The sequence below is a fragment of the Podarcis erhardii genome (assembly GCF_964252035.2).
Source record: "Podarcis erhardii genome assembly, chromosome: 3".
Lineage (NCBI taxonomy): Eukaryota > Metazoa > Chordata > Lepidosauria > Squamata > Lacertidae > Podarcis > Podarcis erhardii.
The window spans coordinates 89,654,729-89,677,088 of NC_138507.1; the positions used below are offsets into that span (position 1 = coordinate 89,654,729).

Genomic DNA, 22,360 nt, shown 5'->3' on the forward strand with positions numbered 1-22,360 from the left:
ATGCTTTTTTATAGTGGCGTGGTAGAATACGATGCAGAGGGTTTCACAAAACTCACCTTGTTACTGATGTGGAAAGATTTCTGCTTCCTGGTTCACAGTGAGTAGCTATTTGCCTTGGGCACAGATGTCTAGCCCCTTAAAGATAAAAAAACATTCAAAAGGGTAAAAACCAATTACAAGAACAGTTTAAAGGTTTGGGCTATTTTTACTCTATGTCTATGCATTTTTGATGTGGCCCTCACACTTGCAAAATCCCACCTGCAGTCTGAAAAAAAGGAGGGGAAATGTTTTATGCAGATTAGGAGCATTCATTTGTCTGTGTGTGCATTTAAACTGTCACATGCAACAGAAAGTCACTTAAAAGTCATAGGCAGAAAAATTAGATTGTACCACTCTGACAGCCCATCTGTTAGTAGAAGGCCGACAAGTGATACTTATGGCTGAAATAGCCCAGGATAGAGCATGAAACTAATGCTCAGGATTGCGGGTTTGAGCCCCATGTTGGGCAAAAGATTCCTGCATTGTAGGGCATTGGACTCTCTTCCAACTCAACAGTTCTGTGATTCTGTGATTCATTGGAGTTTGTCCACTCACCTCAGTGAGTACACTAACAAGAGACCCAGCACAGAGGGTTCAATACAGTAGGACCATGCATATGTGTATCTGAGATCCAAGCCTTTAGCAGTCAATTTAGTCACCTGTTGTAATGAGAAGGGCAAGTATTTTATGCAAGCAGCTTTGTTCTCTTGCAGCAGTCATTCTACCTCTTCACCTGCCTGCTTCCCATCAACTTTTCTCACACTTCTGCTTCCTTTATGCATTGGTGGCCCCAGTGACATCACTCTCAAGTTGGTTCAGAGGGTGCTCTATCTTCCCCTGGCTGCCATGGATCTTTTGCAATGATTTTCTGTGAAGTTGCAGCTTATGCTGAGACACCATTTTTTAATCTCTCCAGCATTTTATTTCCCTTTATTCAAAACAGAATTTTGTTCTATGGCAAGGTAAGGTTAAAAGACAAGTAAGGACAGATTGCTGATATCCTTTATTCTCCATAGTTGAGAGTCATTTTGAATCCCCTTGTACTCTTAGCAATCACCCAATCATTTGGCAAAATTCCGTATGTTAATTGTATACAGTGCATGTGGTGAGCTTTACTGAGATTACACTTTCACCAAGCAATGTCTACAAGATCTCAATTAAGAAGCCATTATCGTACATTTAGGATTATTGTTTCCCCGTTTTGAATCATTTTTCCTTTATCTGCATTGAATTTCATTTTCCTTTTTCTTGGGATCTTCCTGAGTCTTTACACAACTTTGTGGATTTTTTGTTCTTCTCATTGAGTTCCCCACATGAAGCACATCTTTATCCCCTCTGTGATTCTTCTACTTAGCATATGACCCTAATTCCAGGTCCGGGTCTTACAGGTGTTGCATTTCATTCTACAGAAATTTACGTTACTTTGATAAAATGTGATTCAATTCAGGCATAACCACAAACTACATCACGTGAATAAGAAGTGGCAAGCCTTAGTCTTGCATTCTCCATCTTCCTCTTGTGGGAGATTAAAAGCTTCCGTTTCTAGTTTGCTATTTTGTACAAAGGAAGTAAACTACATTTTGCACAGACCATAGTTCTTTTCATCTGGACAAAATGGCAAACCAAGACTTGCCACTGCACTGCTTGTTCTTGTAGGTAGTCAAACTGTAGGTTGTTTGATTTGATTTGAGCTTCTGTTTTTGCATGGAGCAGTTTTGAAGGATTGTTTGGGCTAATTCATTTTCCTCAAGCCACATGGTTGGTTGGTTCATGGTTTATGGTTGGTTATTTTTTATTTTTAAGAAAACTATAGATTGTAATTTAAGCTTACTTAAAATTCAAATATTTGAAGTCAGAAAGAATGTGGAATATGTTCTTGGTAAATTTTAAATTGCCATGCTTCACAAAGTTAATTCAGTCTTCAGTAACCAAAGGTTTTCACTGTAAAATAATTTTTCGAGCTTTCGTTTTAATTAATTTTAAAGCTCTTGAGAAAGATTATTACAATTGAATAGCTTGTCACTATCAATTAATCCTACAGCCTTAGAGCTCACACAGCAACTTACACATGCAAGTTGTTGCATCACTAGCTTTGATGAATAACCCAGGGCAAACCATTCCATGTATTAAAAGACAGTGCAAAGAAACCACTCATACATGAAATGATACCAACATTTATGGAGAAAAACATTGAATTTATTGATTTTTTGTTTGTGGAAAATACAAAATGTATGTACAGGCAATGACCAATTTATATGCATCCAGTTGACAGTTCACTGTGCATCCATGCATGTGGCCGGAAGATAACCTAGAAGGCAGCCCCCACGCAAATTGGGGGCTGCCTGTAATTAATTGTTTCCAGATAAGTCATACTTAGTAGACCTACTAAAATCAAGTTAGTTGGGACCAACTTAAGTCCGTTGATTTCAGTGGGTCAATTCTTAGTTTGGCTTCATCAGATATAGCCTAACAGACATGATTGTGATCCACCGCTGTGTTCTTTTAAGGCAAAACTGAACTTTTCCTCTGAGCTTCCCAGGTGTTAAGAAATCTCTTGTCAACCAAAACATGGTGTTCCAGGGAAACATTTCAGTTTTCAAATCTGAAATTATTTATATTAAAATAGTTTGTGTGTAAATGTGTGCATAGTGTCTATTTAAAAGAAAGAAGTTCAAAGTGAGGGTGGGGAATGAGCGGAGCAAGTGAAATCTGCTCGAGTCTCGCAAGTCTTTAAAATGTGGGTAGAGCATGTAATTGTCAGATCAAAAAGAAGATAGGGAGGCATTGATTCTGCTATTTAGATTCTGTGAACAAAGAGTTGTTTTCACTACTCTATCATTTTTAATTTATGTTTAAAATTAAAAAGCTTGAGTCAGGTATGTTAAAGAACCTAATTTTTTTGGCTGTACAGTACTCTGTTCTGTTACATTTAGTGGCGGATACTTTAATGAATGGGTTTGACTTTTGTTCCTGAAGACTGAAAATATGCCCTTGTGTATAGAGTTCTTTGGAGGTTTTGTCAGATTTCAGAATGTTAATTTTAGTTCAACTATTGGTGAGCTGAACTTTTTTAATAGCTCTACCAAAAAGTTACAATATGAACACTCTTACTTTTTAATGACAGCACCCCTCAAAGAACAGTTTCTTTGACTGCGAATTACTTAAGTGGTTGCTATCAGCCTGTTGAATAAAAGGAAACTGCAAATAGCTTACAATAAACAATTAAGCCTTTTTATTATGATATTTTGTTGAAATATTTTATCTCGATGATATATTGAAGACAAAGATTCTTGTGAAGATGGGCACAAACATCAACATTTCTGTAATTAGTATTGTGATGGACACATAACATTTTTTATATTGCTATTGCTTCACCTGCTCTCAAATGAAAATGGAAAGCACTTTAACAAATGGATTGAATGACAATTATTTTCACAGTAGCTTCCTTCATGCCACACAACTAGGGGGGCGAGCGAAAATGGCACTTAGGCACATTTGTTCAGAAGCTGTAACTATTGCCTGAGTTCCTTAGACACAAATATGAATGTATTATTTTAGGTTTCCTCTGAAAAGCAAATTAATACTGCATTTGGTAGGTCAATTACTTGGAAGAAGAGTAAGTTTGCATCCAGGCTCGAGTTGTCCCCAGAGAAAAGAGTCTTAGCAACATAGGAACCTAGAAATCTGACTTATTCTGACTTAGACTATATAGGTCTATGTAGCTTAGCATTATCTACACTGACTAACAGAGGCTTTCCAGGACTTCAGGCAGGAGCCAATCTTACCAGGAGTTGCCTGGGATGAACCTGGGACCTCCTTGTGTTCGAGTCCAGTGTTTGAGTCCAGTATCTTACTTAGAAACTTTGCTCAAGTGTTGGAATCCTGGGAAATCATGATTAGTAAATGCTCTGAGTGGTGAGGAAAGTGCTATATAATATTGTTGGGCATTTCCAGTGAACTGCTTCCACTAGTGCACAGACTTTTGACACCCCCCCCTAAAATCTCCTTTGGGGGGTTTTCCCAACCCTCCAGAGCACAGTTGGGGAGGCTGTAAGGGGAGAAAGATAGGAAAAGTTCCATTGAACAAGCAGAAATTCTTGTGCTAGCGGAAGCAGTTAGTGGCCTATCACTCAAAATGTTGCCCCGCATACTTGGTTGGGTTTTGTGTTGTAAAAGAAATAAGGTTGTGCTGTATGATAGTATAGTGAATAATATTCTGATTTTCTTTATTTATGAAAGGAGCCTTCTGAACTACGTAACTGTTGCAAGAGACATAGGGGGAAGACTGTCAGGCTCAAATGGCAAAGCAGCAGAAAGCAGTAAACGGCTCTATGGCTTCTGCTGTAGTGCTGTTTTTTCATTGTCATTGTCTCCTCCGTTCTTGTCCTCCAAAATCCAAACTATGTGTACTCACTGCAGTTTAAGCAACAGTGTGTTGTCTGGAACATTTGTCTTCCCTATCTCACTCTTTCCCCAACTGAGACATCTTTGGACTGCTTCAGACACCCAGTATCTTAAGCCCGCAATGCCAGTAACTGCCTAAAATATTCCAGTAGCCTTCCTTTTCTCTCTTCCTTGCATTTTATTTTATTTTAAAATGTTTAAAATGTTCTGAGGTGACCTACAACAAAACTACAGACCATAGGAAGGAAGGAAGGAAGGAAGTCTTGGAACTGTTAAGTGTCTATCTCTGTTTTGTAATTTGAGTCTGGCCATCTACGGATTGTCCTGATATAATGGGCTTCTGCGGTAAATTTCAAATTACTTCCCTATTGCCAGCTCCACAGCCAAACTACAGCAGTCTTCCACACCTGGATTTGAAGGCAAGAAGCCTCCATCCTCCTTGTTCCTTAGCAGGCTTCTCAGTACTCATCTACCATCCCATGGTTGTAGTTCCACCAACAATAGAACAGTTCTGTTTCATCACCGAAAGACACTGTGTTCTGTGAAAAGATGAAAAACGCAAACTTTCACAACTGGTGCTGTGTGTCCTTTTGGGCTTCAATATGGGTTTCTAAATGGCTCATGTTGGCATAATTAATACTCTGTAGTGAAATACGTATTTGTGCCAGTGTAATCACTGTTAGGAGGGGTTGCTATAGCAACTCATGCAGCAGAAACAAAGCTAAGAACTGGGAACTAGGAGAAAGGCCTTGAGAACTAAAGGAAGATAAAGTAGAAGCCATTAAGACTAGGCCTGTATCTCATACTCAGTAAACTTCCAAGGTCCTTATTAGAGGATAAAGTGGATTGTTCCTTTTAGTGCACTCTCGGGTGTCTTGTTCAGGCTAGTTACTGAGACTGTTGTGTAGTAGTAAAGAATTTTCTACTGTGGCTACATTTCAGAGTAAGTTTTTTCTTGCTTGCTTGCTGATAGTCCTGTGCCATATTTACTCAGAAGTAAGTTCCACGATATTCGGTGGGGTTTGAATATTCAGAGCACCACAGGGTTTAGCCAACTCTGCATTAGCCATCTCAAAATAAGTGAAGAAATACTTTAAATTTATTCAAATACTACTTAAACCAGCTTGGCTGTCAGTCCTGGAAGACCTGCTCCCTGCCTTGCACACCCTTTTCCACCTGGCCGGCGAGGGAGGGCCCCTGACTGACTCCAGCTACAAAAGCTGAGGTGGCTGAACAGGCTCTTGGGCTTGGAGTATTGTTTAGGGATTTTTGTTGCTGTTGTTGATATTAGCTTTCTGCATCTTTATTTTTAGATTTTATAATATATGTGGAAGTTATTCATTTGGTTGTGTACTTTTTATGTGTTTAATTGTGGTTTATGGCTGCTTTTGTGATGTCTGTAATGTCATTTTTTCTTGTTGTAAGTCGCCTTGAGCATGGTTTTAACTGTGGAAAGGCGACATACAAATAAAATGATGTACAGTCATACCTTGGGTTGCGAACGCTGCGGGTTGCGCATTTTCAGGTTATGGACTGCGCCGAACCCAGAAGTACCAGAATGGGTTACTTCTGGGTTTTGGTGCTCACACATGCACAGAAGCACTGAATCGTGTCACGTGCGTGCACAGATGCAGCACTGTGGGTTGCGGATGTGCCTCTCACACGGATCACATTCGCAACCTGAGGTTCCACTATATGTATGTAAGACATATATAAAATATGGGAAGCAAGCTTTTGAGTCACACTGAAAGCTGCTTCCAGAAACATCTCTGAAGCAGTATTAAATTTAATACTGTTAAGGTTATGGTGTTAAAGCTATGGTTTTCCAAGTAGTGATGTATGGAAGTGAGAGCTGGACCATAAAGAAGGCTGATCGCCAAAGAATTGATGCTTTTGAATTCTGGTGCTGAAGGAGACTCTTGAGAGTCCCATGGACTGCAAGAAGATCAAACCTATCTATTCTTAAGGAAATTAGCCCTGAGTGCTCACTGGAAAGACAGATCCTGAAGCTGAGACTCCAATACTTTGGCCACCTCATGAGAAGAGAAGACTCCCTGGAAAAGACCCTGATGTTGGGAAAGATGGAGGGCCCAAGGAGAAGGGGAAGACAGAGGACGAGATGGTTGGACAGTGTTCTTGAAGCTACCAGTATGAGTCTGACCAAACTGCAGGGGGCAGTGGAAGACAGGAGTGCCTGGCGTGCTCTGGTCCATGGGGTCACGAAGAGTCGGACACAACTAAACGACTAAACAACAACAAGGTTACGGTAAATGACTAAACAAAGGATGGAGAAGCTCTGCACTGACACATGCAGTATATTAGATCAGTACTTGATGAGGTGGGACCCACCTCAAACCCCAACCTACAACCTGGAACCTTTTCTGAGAATCCATGCAGTGGGGTAGAGTGGAGCTCAGCACTAAAGGAGTGGAGCTGATCTTCCCCACAAAGCAAAAATGGCAGTGGCTGTATAACCTCTGATCCCTATCTTATCTTTTGGTGGGGGGAGCCTCCTGACAATTTAATTTGCATTCTTCCCACCCCCAAAAAAACTGAGTTGCTGCTTATTTATCCTAATTCAGGGTCAGCTTGGGCAGAATGGGTTGCTTTTCCTCCCTCTCCCAGCAATCTGCAAAAATCACTTCTTATCTGTCCTCTGAGGAACAGCATATATCTAGGCAAGTATAGAACAAATAGTTCCTGGGGGTGGCTGCTGCTCATGGGAGGGGGGGGAATTACTTTAGGCAGCGAGTGCTTAGAGTTTCTGCCAGCTGCCTGCAACTCTGATGTGTCCAAACTCTACAAAAACAAGAAAGTGAGCAGCAGCTTGGTCAGGCTTGGAGGGAACAGAATTATACTCCATGTTCCCTGCTTGGGCTGGTCTGTCTCCATGTGGAGAGGGAGGGCCCCTGCCCACCTGGAGCTCAAGCATGCCCATATCTCAATAGAGTGTATTCCTACCATTGTAGCTTCTTGCAAAGAAAGGTCAACCTTGGGGTCCATTTCAGTGCTATCAGTTTGGAGTGAGGGTTTTGTCATGATGAATTTCCAGTGCTCATGTGCCCACTGGGTATGCATCAGCATTCACATGACCTAAAAGTCTAAATTGATCTTGATATTTAATACAAAAGTCCAAATTGATTGGCATATTTGGACTTTTGTATTTGATATTGCATGTGTCCAGTTCTGGGCACCACAATTTTAAAAGGAGGCTGATCAGCTGGAACATGTGCAGAGAAGGGCAACCAAGATCATCAAGGGTCTGGAAACCAAGCCTTATGAGGAATGGTTGAAGGAGCTGGGTATGTTTTGCCTGGAAAAGAGGAAACTGAGAAGAGGATATGATAGTCATGTTCAGGTATCTTAAGGGATGTCACATGGAAGAGGGAGTATGCTTGTTTTCTCCTGTTCTGGAGGGTAGGACCTGAAAGAAAGAAGACTCCAACTTAACACCAGAAAGAGGTTTTTAAGCAGAGGTTGGGTGACCATCTGTCATGGAAGCTTTAATTGAGATTCCTGCACCACAGGGGGTTGGACTAGATGGTCCTTGGGGTCCCTTCCAATTTTATGATTCTTTGATTTTTGTGTGGTTTACCAAGCAATAGATCATCTTTCTTAACGTCAAGATGCATAATGAATGAGTTTCCTTTGCTAGCTTTTTGTTCTGCATACAGAAAAATGAGGTACAGAAATTGTTGAAACCTTAATTAGAATAGGAAATACAGGAGCAGGTAAAGCACAACATACAGCTGTTAATTATATCTAAATACACTAGATTCAGCTTCATCTTGGTCAGTGTGCATTTAAAAATATTAGCATGTTTCTTCTGTCAGTAACATGTGAGCCCTAAAGTACTGGCCAAATTCCAATCCAGGCAATTATATTTGGCTGACCTATATTCCCCAGTTGGCCTTAATGGAATGTTGTTCCTGATTCCCCTTTTTCCTTTAAATTTAAATATGAGTTTATAGTGCTGCAGACTCAAGAAGGCTACTATATATGGATGAAGAGAGGACAGTTTATTAAGAAATATTGATTGTTGCTCATCCTGTCCTTGATTCACATATACAAGTATATTAAATTGTACTAGTCCAATTTTTCTTATGGCTTTTCATGGAAAGTAAGTAACTAAGGGCTACAGAAGGATTGTAGGAGCTTTGCCAACTATAAAATGCTGTTCCAGATGTTACTTGAGTCAGCTGAAGTTTTCAAAGTAAATAATACAAAGCCAAAAAAATGGCACTTCAGACGCCATTATAAAAGGTTAACTCCTTTTTTCAGGCAACTTCCCATGGCATAGATCTGTGGTTCCCAATACAGGGTCAGAGGACCCCTGGAGGTCCACAGAACACACCTGGGGGTCCGTGGCAACATCTCCTGCCAGAGGCTTACTTACCTTGTTAATTGCACAGTGAAAGCCACAATGATGATCCACAGATCACACAGCCTCTGCTCCCAACCAGGGCCTGCTGTTGTTTCAAACAGAACCAGGATCCAGCACTTGGCATTGGGCTATTGCAGGGGTCTGCAACCCGCGGCTCCGGAGCCGCATGTGGCTCTTTTACACCTTTGCCGCGGCTCTGGGGCGGATACTAGCGAGGGGAGGAGGCGCATTGTGCACCCCAACACTCCCCACTGTGGCGGGCGCTGTACTGGCTGTGACGTCGTATGGGGCCGGTGCGTGCGTTAGTCACGCACCGTCCCGACGTCACCTTCCCGCCCGCCCGCCCACTACATTGTAAGGGGCATGTACGCTGGTCACTGCATTGAAAGGGGGCATGTATGCTGGTCACTGTTTTGAAGGGGAGTGAAGAACACACACACACAAAAGGTAACTTGTTAATTTAACGTTTATTTCTATGAGGAGGAGTAATTCTGAGGGGTCAAACAAAGAAATAATAAAAAGTGACAAAAAAGTTATTATTATAATGACAAGTTTTGCGGCTCCCAGTTTTTTTTCCTTCGGAAACGGGTCCAAGTGTCTCTTTTTGTCTTAAAGGTTGTAGACCCCTGGGCTATTGCATACTGATTCTTGGGAAATGTTGACTTCTTTACCAATTAAAGAGAGAGCTTTGATTTAAAAAATAATCTAGAGTGTTGTTAGTAGCGGCTGCCGAACAGGGGCTCATGGTACAGATGTAATTAATGAATACACTTAATTTTTTTGTAAGGGAATTCTTGACTATTATTCTTTCTTCTATTATTTAGCCCTATGGCATAGGGCAGAATGTACAGGCCATAGCTCAGTGGCAGAGCATCTGCTTTGTATGCAGAAGATCCCTGGTTTAGTTGCTGGCATTTCCAGGTGGGGCTGGGTATCTTTCTGAAACCTTGCCAGTTTCCCCTGCCAGTCACTGCAGACAGTATTGAGCCTTATGGACCAATGGTCCGACTTGGTGCAAGGCAACTTCCTGTGTTCCTTTGTAGGGCAGAGATTCTCAAGTGTCTTTTTGTGCGCCCCATCTTTCTGAAGTCATGTTCCATAGCATCTGGTGTCATAGTAATTAAAAGTTTAAAAGTCAGAATTAAAAGTATGATATTTAAATATAAAAGCTTCTGTACATCAGAGGAAGTATAACAATACCAGGCCTTGTTGTGTTCTTCAAAACATATATAGGGATCGCTAGATAGTGATAATTAAGGTTCCAGGCATTTTAACTTCTGGACCCAGCACAGATTTAGCCAACAGTTTGTTTCTTCAAAACACGGGATAAATGTTATAATATACTTGAATGTACTTTTATGATAGCTGTACTCCATTAGGCATTCTTAAGGGTACCTTTTTAAGTACACTTTGTGGTATCTGAAGAAGTGTGCATGCACACGAAAGCTCATACCAAGAACTGACTTAGTTGGTCTTTAAGGTGCTACTGGAAGGAATTTGTTTTGTTTTGACTTTGTGATAAGCAAGTCCTACTGAACTCAGTAAAACTTCATTCCAAGTAATCATTTGTAGAACTGAGCCATCAACCTCTTTCCATACCACAAAAGTGAATTGAACTCATTTGCTATGTGTTGAACTGTCAAGGGTGTTTGTTTGCCGTACAGCAATTTATTTATGAATTAATAGGTAACTAATCTACTGGGAGGGTCTTAGTCAAATATAGGTTTAGTAGAAAGATAAAACCAAACTGTATTTTTTTATGTTCTTACTATATGTTTACCTTTAATGAAGTTACTTTATCTTTCGCTTAGGATTTATAAACATGGGAGACAAGCCCAGTGTATAGAAGGAGGTTGAAAATATGAATAGAGCTATTGTAATAGAAGGCAATGCATTGACTGGTTACCTACAGTTAGACAATTATTAACACACTGGACCCCTATATTTCTCTGCTTCCTTTCTTTTGGTTTTGTTTGCTTGGTTGCAACATACCACAGGGTTTCCAATGCAAACAGTTTTTGTTTTTTCTGTCTTTTTTGTAACATGCACACTGCTTCTTCTGTCATGCAGTTCTAGGTTAGCTTCAAGCAAAGCAATGCCAATATGGAGCATTCCTTAGAGCCATCTGCATCAGTGTATGCCTCATTGACTGACATTCTTGGTGTCCCGCCTGATTCATAATGTACTAAGCAAGCTCCTAAAATTCTGAACCCTAAAGGAATAATTCAGAGTAGATCAATGAATAACTAGGAACAGATAACTAGATAAAGTGCCAGGAAGCTGTTGTTTTATCGGCAGAATATCGTGGGAAACCTAATAAGGTCTTGCGGACTTCAAAATAGTCATTGTCTTAAATACATAGCTATGTCGCACATTCTTACCAATGTGATAAATTATAATGGAGTAAAACCTGGGGTGGAGTCTTGCTTGCTGCCTACAGTCATTGAAACTCTTTAAAAGAGAGTTAAGTTGCTCCCACAGAAAGCAGTGATGGCCATCAACTTGGATGGCTTTAAAAGAGAATTAGACAAATTCATGGTTATCAGTGACTACTAGTAATGGTGGCTGTGTTCAGGGGCTTAGCATCTGCGATTACCTCCAGAGGTGCATGCACACACTGGGGTGGGAGGCACCGCTGGGTGGATGAGTGCCACCAGAGCCCCCTGCTTCCGCTCCTGGGTCAGGCTTGATGGGGGGGTGGAGCTGCCAGACCAGCATCAGTGAGGGGTAACACCGCTTCTCCGAAGCTTTGCAAGGCCAGCATTAGAAATGGGCAATGCCTGGGTCAGCAACCTCTTGTCTCTCAATTAGTTATGGAATTTCCCCAGTAGTAGGAATCACAGCTACCTTGCATGGGTTTCACATGAGCTTTCTGGTCCATTTCCCTTTCATTTTCATTTGTGAACCACCTTGTGATCTTTGGGTGAAGGGTGGCGTGCAAATTTAATAAGTAGTAATAATTTTCATAATCCCGTTCTGCCCCATTTCCTCATGTACATTTTGATCCGCATATTAGTTGGCAAGATGAGGGTCAGCTCAGTTCATGTTGTGATTCATAAAGATCAAATTTCTCAAATATTGTTTATGGGCAGCAGAAGTTGTACGTGACCAAAGAATCGCAGCCTAACATCTTGGCAGCTTTTAAACATAACGGCTAAATGGAACTTGCATGTTCAAAAGTAGCATGCCCCCAAGTATGAGCTCTTTGGGTATGCAAACACAGAGCTCTATTTCTGTCATTCCCTTCTTGTGAGATTGCCATAGGAATCTTGCTGTTTGGTGTTGGAAATAGAATGAAGGGCTATGCTGGCTTTTGGCTTGAACCAAGAAGCCACTGCCTGTATTTGTAACACATAATTTTTTTGCCCCTGATCAGTCATTGTACTGTTTTATTGTTGTTAGCCGCCCTGAGCCCGGCTTCAGCTGGGGAGGGCGGGATATAAATAAATATTATTATTATTATTATTATTATTATTATTATTATTATTACTATCATCATCCCTACTGGAGTAAGGAGTGGCGAAACTCCAGCCTATGGGCCATTGTTGGCCAGCTAGGGTGTCCAATTTGGCATGCAAGACCATTTTCTCCAACTCCTGCTCACATGTCAATCAGCTGGCATCACTTGTGACATCAGCTTATGGGGGGAGGGGGGTTTCCTTTGTGTGCTGGCTGCATGTGTACCAAGGATAAATCATGCTCAGTTGGCTATGCATACCTCTTCCATGCATAGCCAAACCAGTCCCACCCAGTCCAAGCAAGCAGTCTCAATTTTTTGCAGGTATTGGCTGAGAAAAGGGACTTTTTGGTCTCGCAGCAGATGCTTTCAAAATGCCAGCTTCTCCGCCACTCCATCAGCTGATGGAGATGGGAGCAAGAAGTGCTTTGCTAGCCTGGTACAGAGCATTGGGCCAGCAATGCCCCTTATGCTACAGTTCTCAAGCGCCAAACAGCTATTTGGGTGTCAGACACTTGGGAGCCCTGAATATAGGATTTTGACACATGCATGAGACAACCCACCTGTTAATCATGTGGTGTCAATAATGGCATCATTTGATTGACAGGTGGGTTGTTTCACCCATCTGTGAAAGTCCACCTGCAGGGTGGGCCAAAAAAATTTCCTCACCCTTATTCTATAGCTAATTAATTTAAGAAGCTGCAATATACCAAAGTGATAAATGTGAAATACTCATCTTTTGATCCTGTGGTCCCCTCTGTAAGGCAAAAAGTATTGGATTTGAGTCTAGCTGCTTTTGTTCAATACTGCTGGCAAGAATTTTAATTTTTGTACCACACTCTTATTAAAGAAACAAAAATTGCAGCAGCAAGAGTTGTTGCCATTTTGAACTGGTGGGGTGGGCATGTCCCCCAACGCCAGTGGGCCACTTGTCAGTTGCCTGATTTCATCATAACATCAAATGAGCTGTTTTCCTTTGCCCCTGCATTTTGACATCAAGCTGTGTGGACAAAGAATGTGTTTTTCTGCAGAGCCTGCCTTAGGCGCCAGTCAACTGATCAGCACTTCAGTTCTAGTGGTGCCAGTCAACAAAGCATTTGATGACACATGGATCCCTCTGCACCTCATATTTGACATCAGAGAACACTGGAAGCTGTGCAAAGGGAACTGAATCTGACCAGCAGGTTGCTTCTTATCTCCCCTACACAGACACACACACACACACACACACACACACACACACACACACACACACCACCCATGGGCCAAATTTGAGAGATGGACAGCACTTTGCAGCACCAACAACCATCTCATCAGTGGAGCTTCAGTTCATTGCATTGTTATTTTCAGTCAGCTGATCTTCGGTACTTCGGAAGCCAAGTGTGAAGCACTTCTTTAGCTCTATAAATCAGCTGATCATTAGGACTTCAGAAGAATTGCATACTGGCTTTAGAATCCCTGACAATCTGCTGATTGGTACTTCAGAAGCCCCTTTTGGCCCAGCTAGCTTAAATGAAGAGGCCTGGCGGGCCTAATTAGATCCATGGGCTGGAGGTTCCTTAAAATTAATTATTGTGAAGCTTTGTGGCTTGTAATAGACTTCGTGGAAATATTCCTCGAAAAGCACTTATATTCTTGGGGTCAAATAAATCTCATGTCTTCCACTGACACATTTTTCCTTTTTATTTTTAGCATGGCGACAGAATTATATCTTCCTGACTAGATATCACTGTTTAACAACACAAGTTGTGCAAACGTGTTAGATGAAGTGACTCATATGTATGAAGTTATTTTTAGACTTTTAATTTGTGCTATACAGAATGTAACGGGGGGAGATGGTATACAGCCCTTTATTATGGCTTACAGAGCTCGTGAACTCATCATGCCTTTAAAAGATGACTAAGCAAGGGGTCTGTTAGCACTTCCAGGAATTTACAGACATGACTCACGCATCTATTGTCTACAGACATAGCACCAAGGTATCTGTGAGTCAACTTGTTTGCAAATAGTATTTGCAGCAATTGACATGAATGCTAACATACTTTTTATCTACAAAACATGGGGAAAAAACTTAAGCATGGTTTTGCAAAGTTCAGATTCTCAAGCCAAATTCAGGCAGTCTTTGGGCATGTAGCAAGCTGTCTGAAATGTTTGCATATGCTGGTGTCAGCATTTTCTATCTTTATTAGAGCTGTTCCTTGATCTAATCTAGGATCGCCAGTAATTCTGCGTAGAAGCCTTGGGTTTATCTTTGCTCCCCCTTTTCTGTTGCAAAGCCTTGTCACTTCTAATAGCAAAATCTCTATTTCTTCTCTTGGTTGAAACTCAAGGTTTGTGCTCTAGTCATCTCCTGCCTTGTCTAATTCAACCTTATTTTGGAAGGAGGATTATGGCTAGAGGTGAGAGAACTGAGATGTGCCAAAGTCATTAGCCTCATTCAGTCCAAATGATACCTCTCCTCAGTTTTCTACACTGTGTTCCCAGCTCCTTCCCACCATCTGGTATAAAAACTCCTTGCTCTTACCGCTAAAGCCCCCACCCCACCCCGACTTGTTCCTGTCTCCTGTCCTCCACCCCATGACTTTCATTCCTCAGACTCATATTGCCTCTGCTGCTCAAGTGTCCTGCTTTTTAAAGTTTTTCTGCCCTTCCTTTCTTGCGCACTGAATCCCCTCCTAGGACTACATTGTTTTAACTCCCAATATTTGTTCAAAATCCCTCATCAGACTTCTCCTGTTAAGCCTTTTTTTCTATAATTTTTATTAAATTTTCTGTTTTACGTTTTAGAACATTCATTTAAGCAACCTTGAAATATCAATGACTTCTCTTCTTCTCTTTCCATGGTTCATTTTGCATAACATAAATCCCTGCATATTTTACATAAACTGAACCATTCAGTATTCCATTATTACATCCATCAAAGCTTATTTACACTGTTGAATTTATCTTAACGCTGCCAACGTTTTCAAGTGTACACAATTTCAATAAACATTTTCCAGTCTTCTTTAAATGTATGTTCTTCTTGTTCTCTTATTCTATGTGATATGTCCGCAAGCTGCACATATTCCATCAGTTTAAGTTACCATTCTTCTTTAGTTGGGACCTCGCTCATTTTCCAACCTGTTAAGCCTTTGGCTGGTAACCTCAGCTAGTAAAAATCCCCATGTTATTCCAACCGCTGCTGTCAGCTTATCGGCCCAGGCTTCTGGGGATGAGAGAGGTGTATTGGCTACCTGAGTTCTTGTTGGTTTAATTTATAACTGGAAAGTTGTGTTTAGTTTCCTATTTTTGATTTTATTGCTATGTTTAGTTTTGAATTTATGTCTTTCTGCCCTAGGACTTTTGGGCAAAGAACCAAGGTTAATTTTTTAAAAGAAATAATGAAGAGTGTCTGTGCATATCTTCCCCTGTCCCCCTTGCTTTGCTTTTCCCTCTCCTCCTCCTGTTGGACTTCCTATAGATGAAATGTAGGCTGTTTCAGATTTGGTGGTATGAGAGTCAGTGTGGAGTAGTAACTAGAATGTTGAATTAGAACTGGGACAGACATGGTTCAGATCCCTGCTCAGCCATGCTTCTCACTGTGTTACTTTGGCCTATGTCTACATCTTGGCCTATGGTTGCTTGTGAGGATACAGGTTGCGGGGACAAAACATCTATTCTACCTCAAACTCTTTGGAAGGAAGGCAGAATACAAATGTAATGAAATAAATACATACCTGTGTGTATAAATAAATACATTCCAAGGCCACTGCTTGTGTTAAATTTTTCAATTTTGTATCTAGTTACATTGATCTTTTATATTTCATGTGGGGCGAGTTCTCTTCTTCAGAGAGGGGTCATGAATACAGAGAACGAGGGGAAACTTCTGTAAGAAATTGGAAATCAGCTGGGACTAAGAAGTGAAATTGTTCACAGGAGAGTTGGGGTCAGGAGAAATGGCACCTTAAGGAGGAATTATAGAAGTACAACTGCACTATGGGCAAGAAAGCTGAGAAGGCATGGGGGTCAACTTGATCATGCACATTGATTCAGTAGCTGAACATAATAGAACCTTGGTGGGGGGTTTTTAGTTAACTGGAAGAAGCCTTTTCTTCCCTTTTCTTCTGAAACAGTCCTGTGGTTGGGGTGGGTGGGGGATTCAGCAATCACTGAAAGACTAATCACCGCAAATGAAAGCTTTTCTGAATTGACAGTCATGTCTCTATTATGCTTTTAAACATGACTTCAGTACTATATACTTTGCTCTTAAAACAAAGCTTTTGACTTACTTAATAAGAGGAAAACTGCTATTAGTGCCTTTCTCAGTAAGTCAGAGGTTTTAAAAATCTAGATAATGGGGAAACTTAGGATTCTTGAGTAAAAAGACAAATGAAACTAATACAACAGATACTGTTAACTTTCTTCACTGAAGTTTTATTATCCTCTCTCACTGCTTTATACCACTTGCACAAAGAAATTTTGCTTTTAAAAGAAACCTGATGCTTGAGGGAAAAGTAATTTAAAATAACAACCAAACACATAAAGGAAATGGAATTTAAATACAAAGCACAAACAACAAAGAATAGAATCATAGAATTATAGAGTCGGAAGGGATCACAAGGGTTATCTAGTCCAACGCTATGCAATGCAGGAATCTCAACTAGATCATACAAGGCAGGTGGCCATCCAGCTTCTGCTTAAAAGACTCCAGGGAAGGAGAGCATTTGTGGCCCCCACCTAGAGCTTATAAAATAATTTGAAACAAAATTAAAAAATTCCTTCCAGTAGCCCCTTAGAGACCAACTAAGTTTGTTATTGGTATGAGCTTTCGCGTACATGCACACTTCTTCAGAGACTTTCGTGCATGCACACGAAAGCTCATATCAATAACAAACTTAGTTGGTCTCTAAGGGGCTACTGGAAGGAATTTTTTAATTTTGTTTCAACTACGGCAAACCAACACGGTTACCTACCTGTGACTAAAACAATTTGAGTTTGTTGAGTGAAAGGAAGCTTTACGTTGTCATGATGTTAAAGTTTTGCTGTGGATGTTACACTGATAAGCTTAGAAGTTTCTTAATTTGTGTGTCAAATGAAGAAGATGAAAGCAAGAAAGAACAAAATCCCTTAACTCATCATCTTTTCTTTCTTTGCAGTTGACCTCCCACTCTATTTTCCTCGGGACCAGCCAACATTAACATTTCAGTCTGTCTATCACTTCACTAACAGTGGGGAGCTCTATTCACAAGCCCAGAAAAACTACCCCTACAGTCCACGTTGGGATGGCAATGAGATGGCCAAAAGAGCAAAGTAAGTCATCTCTCTTTCTGTGGGGTAATTCTGCAAGATACTATACATGTAGTTTGCTTTCTGTTTGAACTAGCTAACTGCCTCTGAAATGTGATTAGGGGAAAGTGAGGCGGATGAAGCCTAAGCTACTTTCTTACATGCAGATAAACACTGCTCCATTCACTTTCTTCCCTCCAGACCTTTTCCTTACCACCAGACTTTAGCTCCTTTTCCTTTTAGCTCCCCTCCCTATTACAAGACCTTCAAATTCTCAGGTGTCCTCCTTAAATGAAGTGCAAATTTGTCACAACTGGTCTTTGCAGACTCAATGGGCCCACCTCCTGGACCCAGGCCTCTTACCAATTTAAAAAGGTCTTTTGATTGGTATTGGGCAGACTGTCATCACCGCTGCAGAATTGTTGTTGTTGTTGTTATACCACCCTTCATCAAGTACATCCCAGGGCAGTTCCCAACATAAAAATGATAAACATAAAAATGATAAACATAAAAATGGGTTTTTCATCTCTGTCCGGCCATGTTCTCCTCAAGTCCTCCAGTTGTTGACTCTGCCATTCATTGCCCTCAGCTCCTTGAAATACCAAGGAGCCAACATGACTCAGTGACTTGCTGACAGACATGTCAATGAGACCATATTGGTAGTATGAGTAATCTCCCAATTTCTGGCAGGACCACTGGACAGATCTGTGGGAAATTCCCCCAGGGACGTTAGGAAGCTATCTGGCTCCATACATCTCCAGTGGTAGATGTTTCCGTTGGCCCCATACCCTGCAGCATACAGCCCAAGTCTGATTAGAGGGTCATATATCCATGACAGCAGTCTTTGTCAGCTCCCCCACCAAACACTAGTACAGAAAAGCAGGTCTAAAGTGTGTCCTGCCACATGCATTTTGCCAGATATAATCTGAGACAGACCCATGGTTGTCATGGCAGCGATGAAATTTTGAGCTGCTCCAAATAAGGTTGCCTCAGCATGTATGTTGAAATCCCCCAAAACTATAGCCTTGGGGTTCTCCACACCACCTCCATCAGCTCAAGCAGGCATGTAATTGTTACTTTCAGCAATTTTCTTATTCTGAAACCTGTAGTGGGATTATACAATTGTATTTATCCAATTTATTGTGGCAATATTGAGCAGATCTACATCGTTAAGCCACTCTTTGCTTTGTTTCACTTTACATTAAGGGCCAAAGTATTTGAAGTAAAATGAATGGAAGATTTGAGATTGGGAGATAGTTGGCCATTTTGGCCGCATCTAAAGATGGTTTTTTAAGAAGCGGTTTAATAACCACCTCTTTCAGCAGGTCTGGGAAGGCTCCCTCACAGAGGGAAGCATTCACCACCCTGCAGAGCCCATTGCCCAGCCCTTCCCGGCATGCTTTTATTAGCCAGGATGGGCAAGGATCAAGGAGACAGGTGATCGGTTTCACTCGTCCGAGCAGCCTGTCCGCATCCTCAGAGGTAATAGATTGGAATTTATTCCATGCAACTCGACTAGACAGGAGTCTAGCACTCTCCCGCCCCAGCCCTTCTCCCACTGTGGAGTCTACCTCTTTTCAAATCTGAGTGACTTTATCTGCAAAACTTTGCAAAATCATTGCAGGAGATCTTGGGGTCTTTACCAGGCCCCAATGGCAAAAGTGATTCTGTTAAATTGTGAACCACCTGAAAGAGTCTTCTGAGGATGTGAAGAAAGTCCTCTTCATCATCGCTATCGCCACTTGGTAGGCTTGATATTGACCTCCAACCCGTGTCTGGTCCGATTCAGAATGAGTTTTCTGCCACCGGCGCTCTAGCCGTCTCAGCGACGGTTTCAGCGCCCTCAGCTCCGTGAGAAACCATGGGGCTGACCGGGCTTCATGCAATTAGAGAGGGCACTTCAGAGCCAGACAGTTGATAGCCCTGGTTAACTCTGCATTCCAGTGGGCCACCAGGGAATCAGCTGAAAGGCCATCAACATGGGATAAAACATCCCTTACCACCCTCTGGAAACCGTTTGGATCCATTAAGGTGGGGGCGGACCATCCAAATCAGTCCCACCTCCCTGCAGAGGGGAAGGGTCGCGGAGAAGTCCAGTTGCACCAGGAAGTGATCTGACCATGGCACTTCTTTTGTTTCACTTTTACTGAGTGTCAGATCACCCACATCAATAGAGGTGAACACCAGGTCTAAGTCATGTCCGCGACTATGGGCCAAACTTATTCAGGGACAGCCCCATGGAGGCCGTGTTTTCCACGGTCCGGATCAGCCCCTTGTAGGTGCTTTCTATTGACTTGTCAAATTGCAAAAATGTTGAAACAGCAACATGTTAGAGATCAGCAAGTTGCAAAAATAAAATAGGTTTGATCACTCCTTGAAATATAGCAGAAAGCACCGTTCAGTTTAGTTTAGTTGTGATTAATGGATGAATATGCTAGTACCATTGTATAAACTCAGCAAAATAGAAATGTTTTCATTACATGTTGATTGCTACATGTAATTAGTGCATTCTCTGTGGGGCTCCATTGCATTTGATCCAGAAACTATAGTTGGTGCAGAATGCAGTTGGGGTGTTACTGGGTTGTTGTTTTTATTTTGATTATATATATTGTGGTTTTTATGTTGATCTTTTCTGTGAACTGCCCAGAGATCTCTGGGTATAGGGTGGTATATAAATCCAAATAATAATAATAATAATAATAATAATAATAATAATAATAATAATAATGCCGCACAGTTGCGGTCAGGAGGGAGGCCCTGCCAGTATATAACATCATGTTCAGATGTTGCCGATTTGCTACCAGGCCAAGTTCAAGTTGTTAATATTAGCACATAAAGCCCTTAAGAGCTTGGAATCAGTTTACTTGTGGGGTCATCTTAATCCATATATGCCCACTTGACTGCCTTGATCTGCAGAACTGGCATTATGGCAGGTGTTGCGTAATACTCACTCCGCACTGGTGAAAAATTCGATCTTTTAGTCCGGCAGCACCTGCACTTTGGAACTCCCTGCTGATTGACATCAGGCAGGGGCCTTCGCTGTACTCTTATCAGCACCTGCTTAAAACATTTTCATTTAGTCAAGCCTGCCCAGACAAACAGAATTTACATGTGTTTTATTTCTTTTTAACTACTGCTGATTTCAGTCATATTTTGAATGTTTAAATACCTGTTTTTAACTGGTTTTTTAAAATCAATTTTGATTTGTTATATATCTTTTTGCAACCCACTTAAGAGGGCATTTTGTTTGTTTTGCTTTTACGGTCAAGCAGTATATAATTTTGTTAATAAATGAATAATTTTTGCCAGGGGAATATAAAGAACTATAATTCTGCCCTCAGTTAAGTCTGTGATCAGTGACATGATTGATTTAAATTAATCTAAGGATGAATATAGTGACTGGTAGAAGTGCCACCAGATAATTAGGGGGCTTCTCATTTCATGTTTTGTTTTATTTTGAAGCATGTGGGCTGGTCGTGATTGCATGAAGGTATAGATTACAGTTCAGGGTGAGCACATGGAAATCTGAAAGCATCCTGGGAAGGGAATGAGATTCCTTGTCATTGTGAACAAAGGCTGTCAATTTAAGGTGACATCCTTGAACCTGTGAAACAGCTTCAGCTATGGAAACACATATTCAGTAATATGTGAAGGGAACTGTACACCTGAATTTGCTTCACTGTTGAAGGCGACCAGGTTCTGAATTCAGGCTGGCTGATTATTCTGTTTCACTTTTTGCTTATTGTTATGTAGTCATGCAATAGACCTTAAAAAACCTCTCACATAGGAGTTCAGTATACAGCATTTTTAACTATCTGCAGTGGTGAATTGCAGCATAGTTAACCAGTGTGGTTGAGAATTTGTACTTTTATAAAATACAGAAATGTCAAATAGTACCTGTCCTTATGGTGATATACTGCAGTGGGAATTTTTAAAGACATTGATCCTTCATGGGAGGTGCTGCCAGTTTAAACATGCCTACCTTTTATTGTCTTGTTGGGTGTGTCCTTATTATCTTGCCCTTCCAGGGTTCTGGCATGGGTGTTACTCAGAAGATCAAGAGAAGCAGTTATAAATCAATATCATCTCTCACAAAATATTACGCAGCATAGACAGGTGTAGTAGTATAAGAATTCGCAGAGGTCACTGTAAATTCTTCTTATAAGACCTTTTTAAGAAAACGAACAAATTAAAATGCAGTGCCTTCACAATTTCTTCAAAAGTTTGGGGAAGACATCATAAAAGAAGATCATTTTTTATTCCCTCCTTTTCACTGCTTCTGGTTGTGCTCTCTGCCCTAACCATTGGACTGACAAAGCTGTTCGTATAATCAAGCAATAGCCTTCAAATGTGAGGTCAATGGTGGTGTTCCTGCAAATACCACCAGCTGGAGGTTGAGACCAAACATTTTTACCTTCAAATGTGGGTTTCCCAGAGACATCTCTCCAACTACTGTTGGAATCAGGACTAGATCCTGGACTGGGTGGACCTTTGATCTGATCCAACACAGTTATTCTTATGCCAGGACTTAAGACAGTAAGGCTATGCACAAAATAATCCAATTCATGATTGCAAGGAACCAAGCCCTGCTTGTTAGTCTTGATATTCAGAGGTTGGGTTTATTCTGTTAAGTCCCTTGTTAGGAACTTGAATGTTCATTTTTAGCTTTCATTATGCATTAAAGTCATATGGGGAACATTTTCATTTAAGAAACTTAGAATCTTTTTTCAGGTTTTCTAATTTTTTCATAAAAATTAGGAAACACCTATAAAATCTCTTGGTCAGGTTTCATTAGTAAAAAAAATACAAGA

The 22,360-nt window shown here is 41.0% G+C and overlaps 1 protein-coding gene and 1 long non-coding RNA gene across 2 annotated transcripts in view; one reads left to right on the plus strand and one right to left on the minus strand.

The window, feature by feature from the left end:
• BABAM2 (BRISC and BRCA1 A complex member 2) overlaps positions 1-22,360 on the plus strand; it is a 128,948-nt gene that overhangs the window by 87,899 nt on the left and 18,689 nt on the right. Inside the window, exons 10-11 of the mRNA XM_081854200.1 lie at positions 15-97; positions 17,420-17,573. Coding sequence (XP_081710326.1) covers positions 15-97; positions 17,420-17,573 — 237 coding nt within the window. The remainder of the gene's footprint in view (positions 1-14; positions 98-17,419; positions 17,574-22,360) is intronic.
• Positions 1-22,360, minus strand: part of LOC309337606 — a 144,520-nt gene that overhangs the window by 46,652 nt on the left and 75,508 nt on the right. The gene's annotated exons all lie outside the window — the stretch shown is intronic.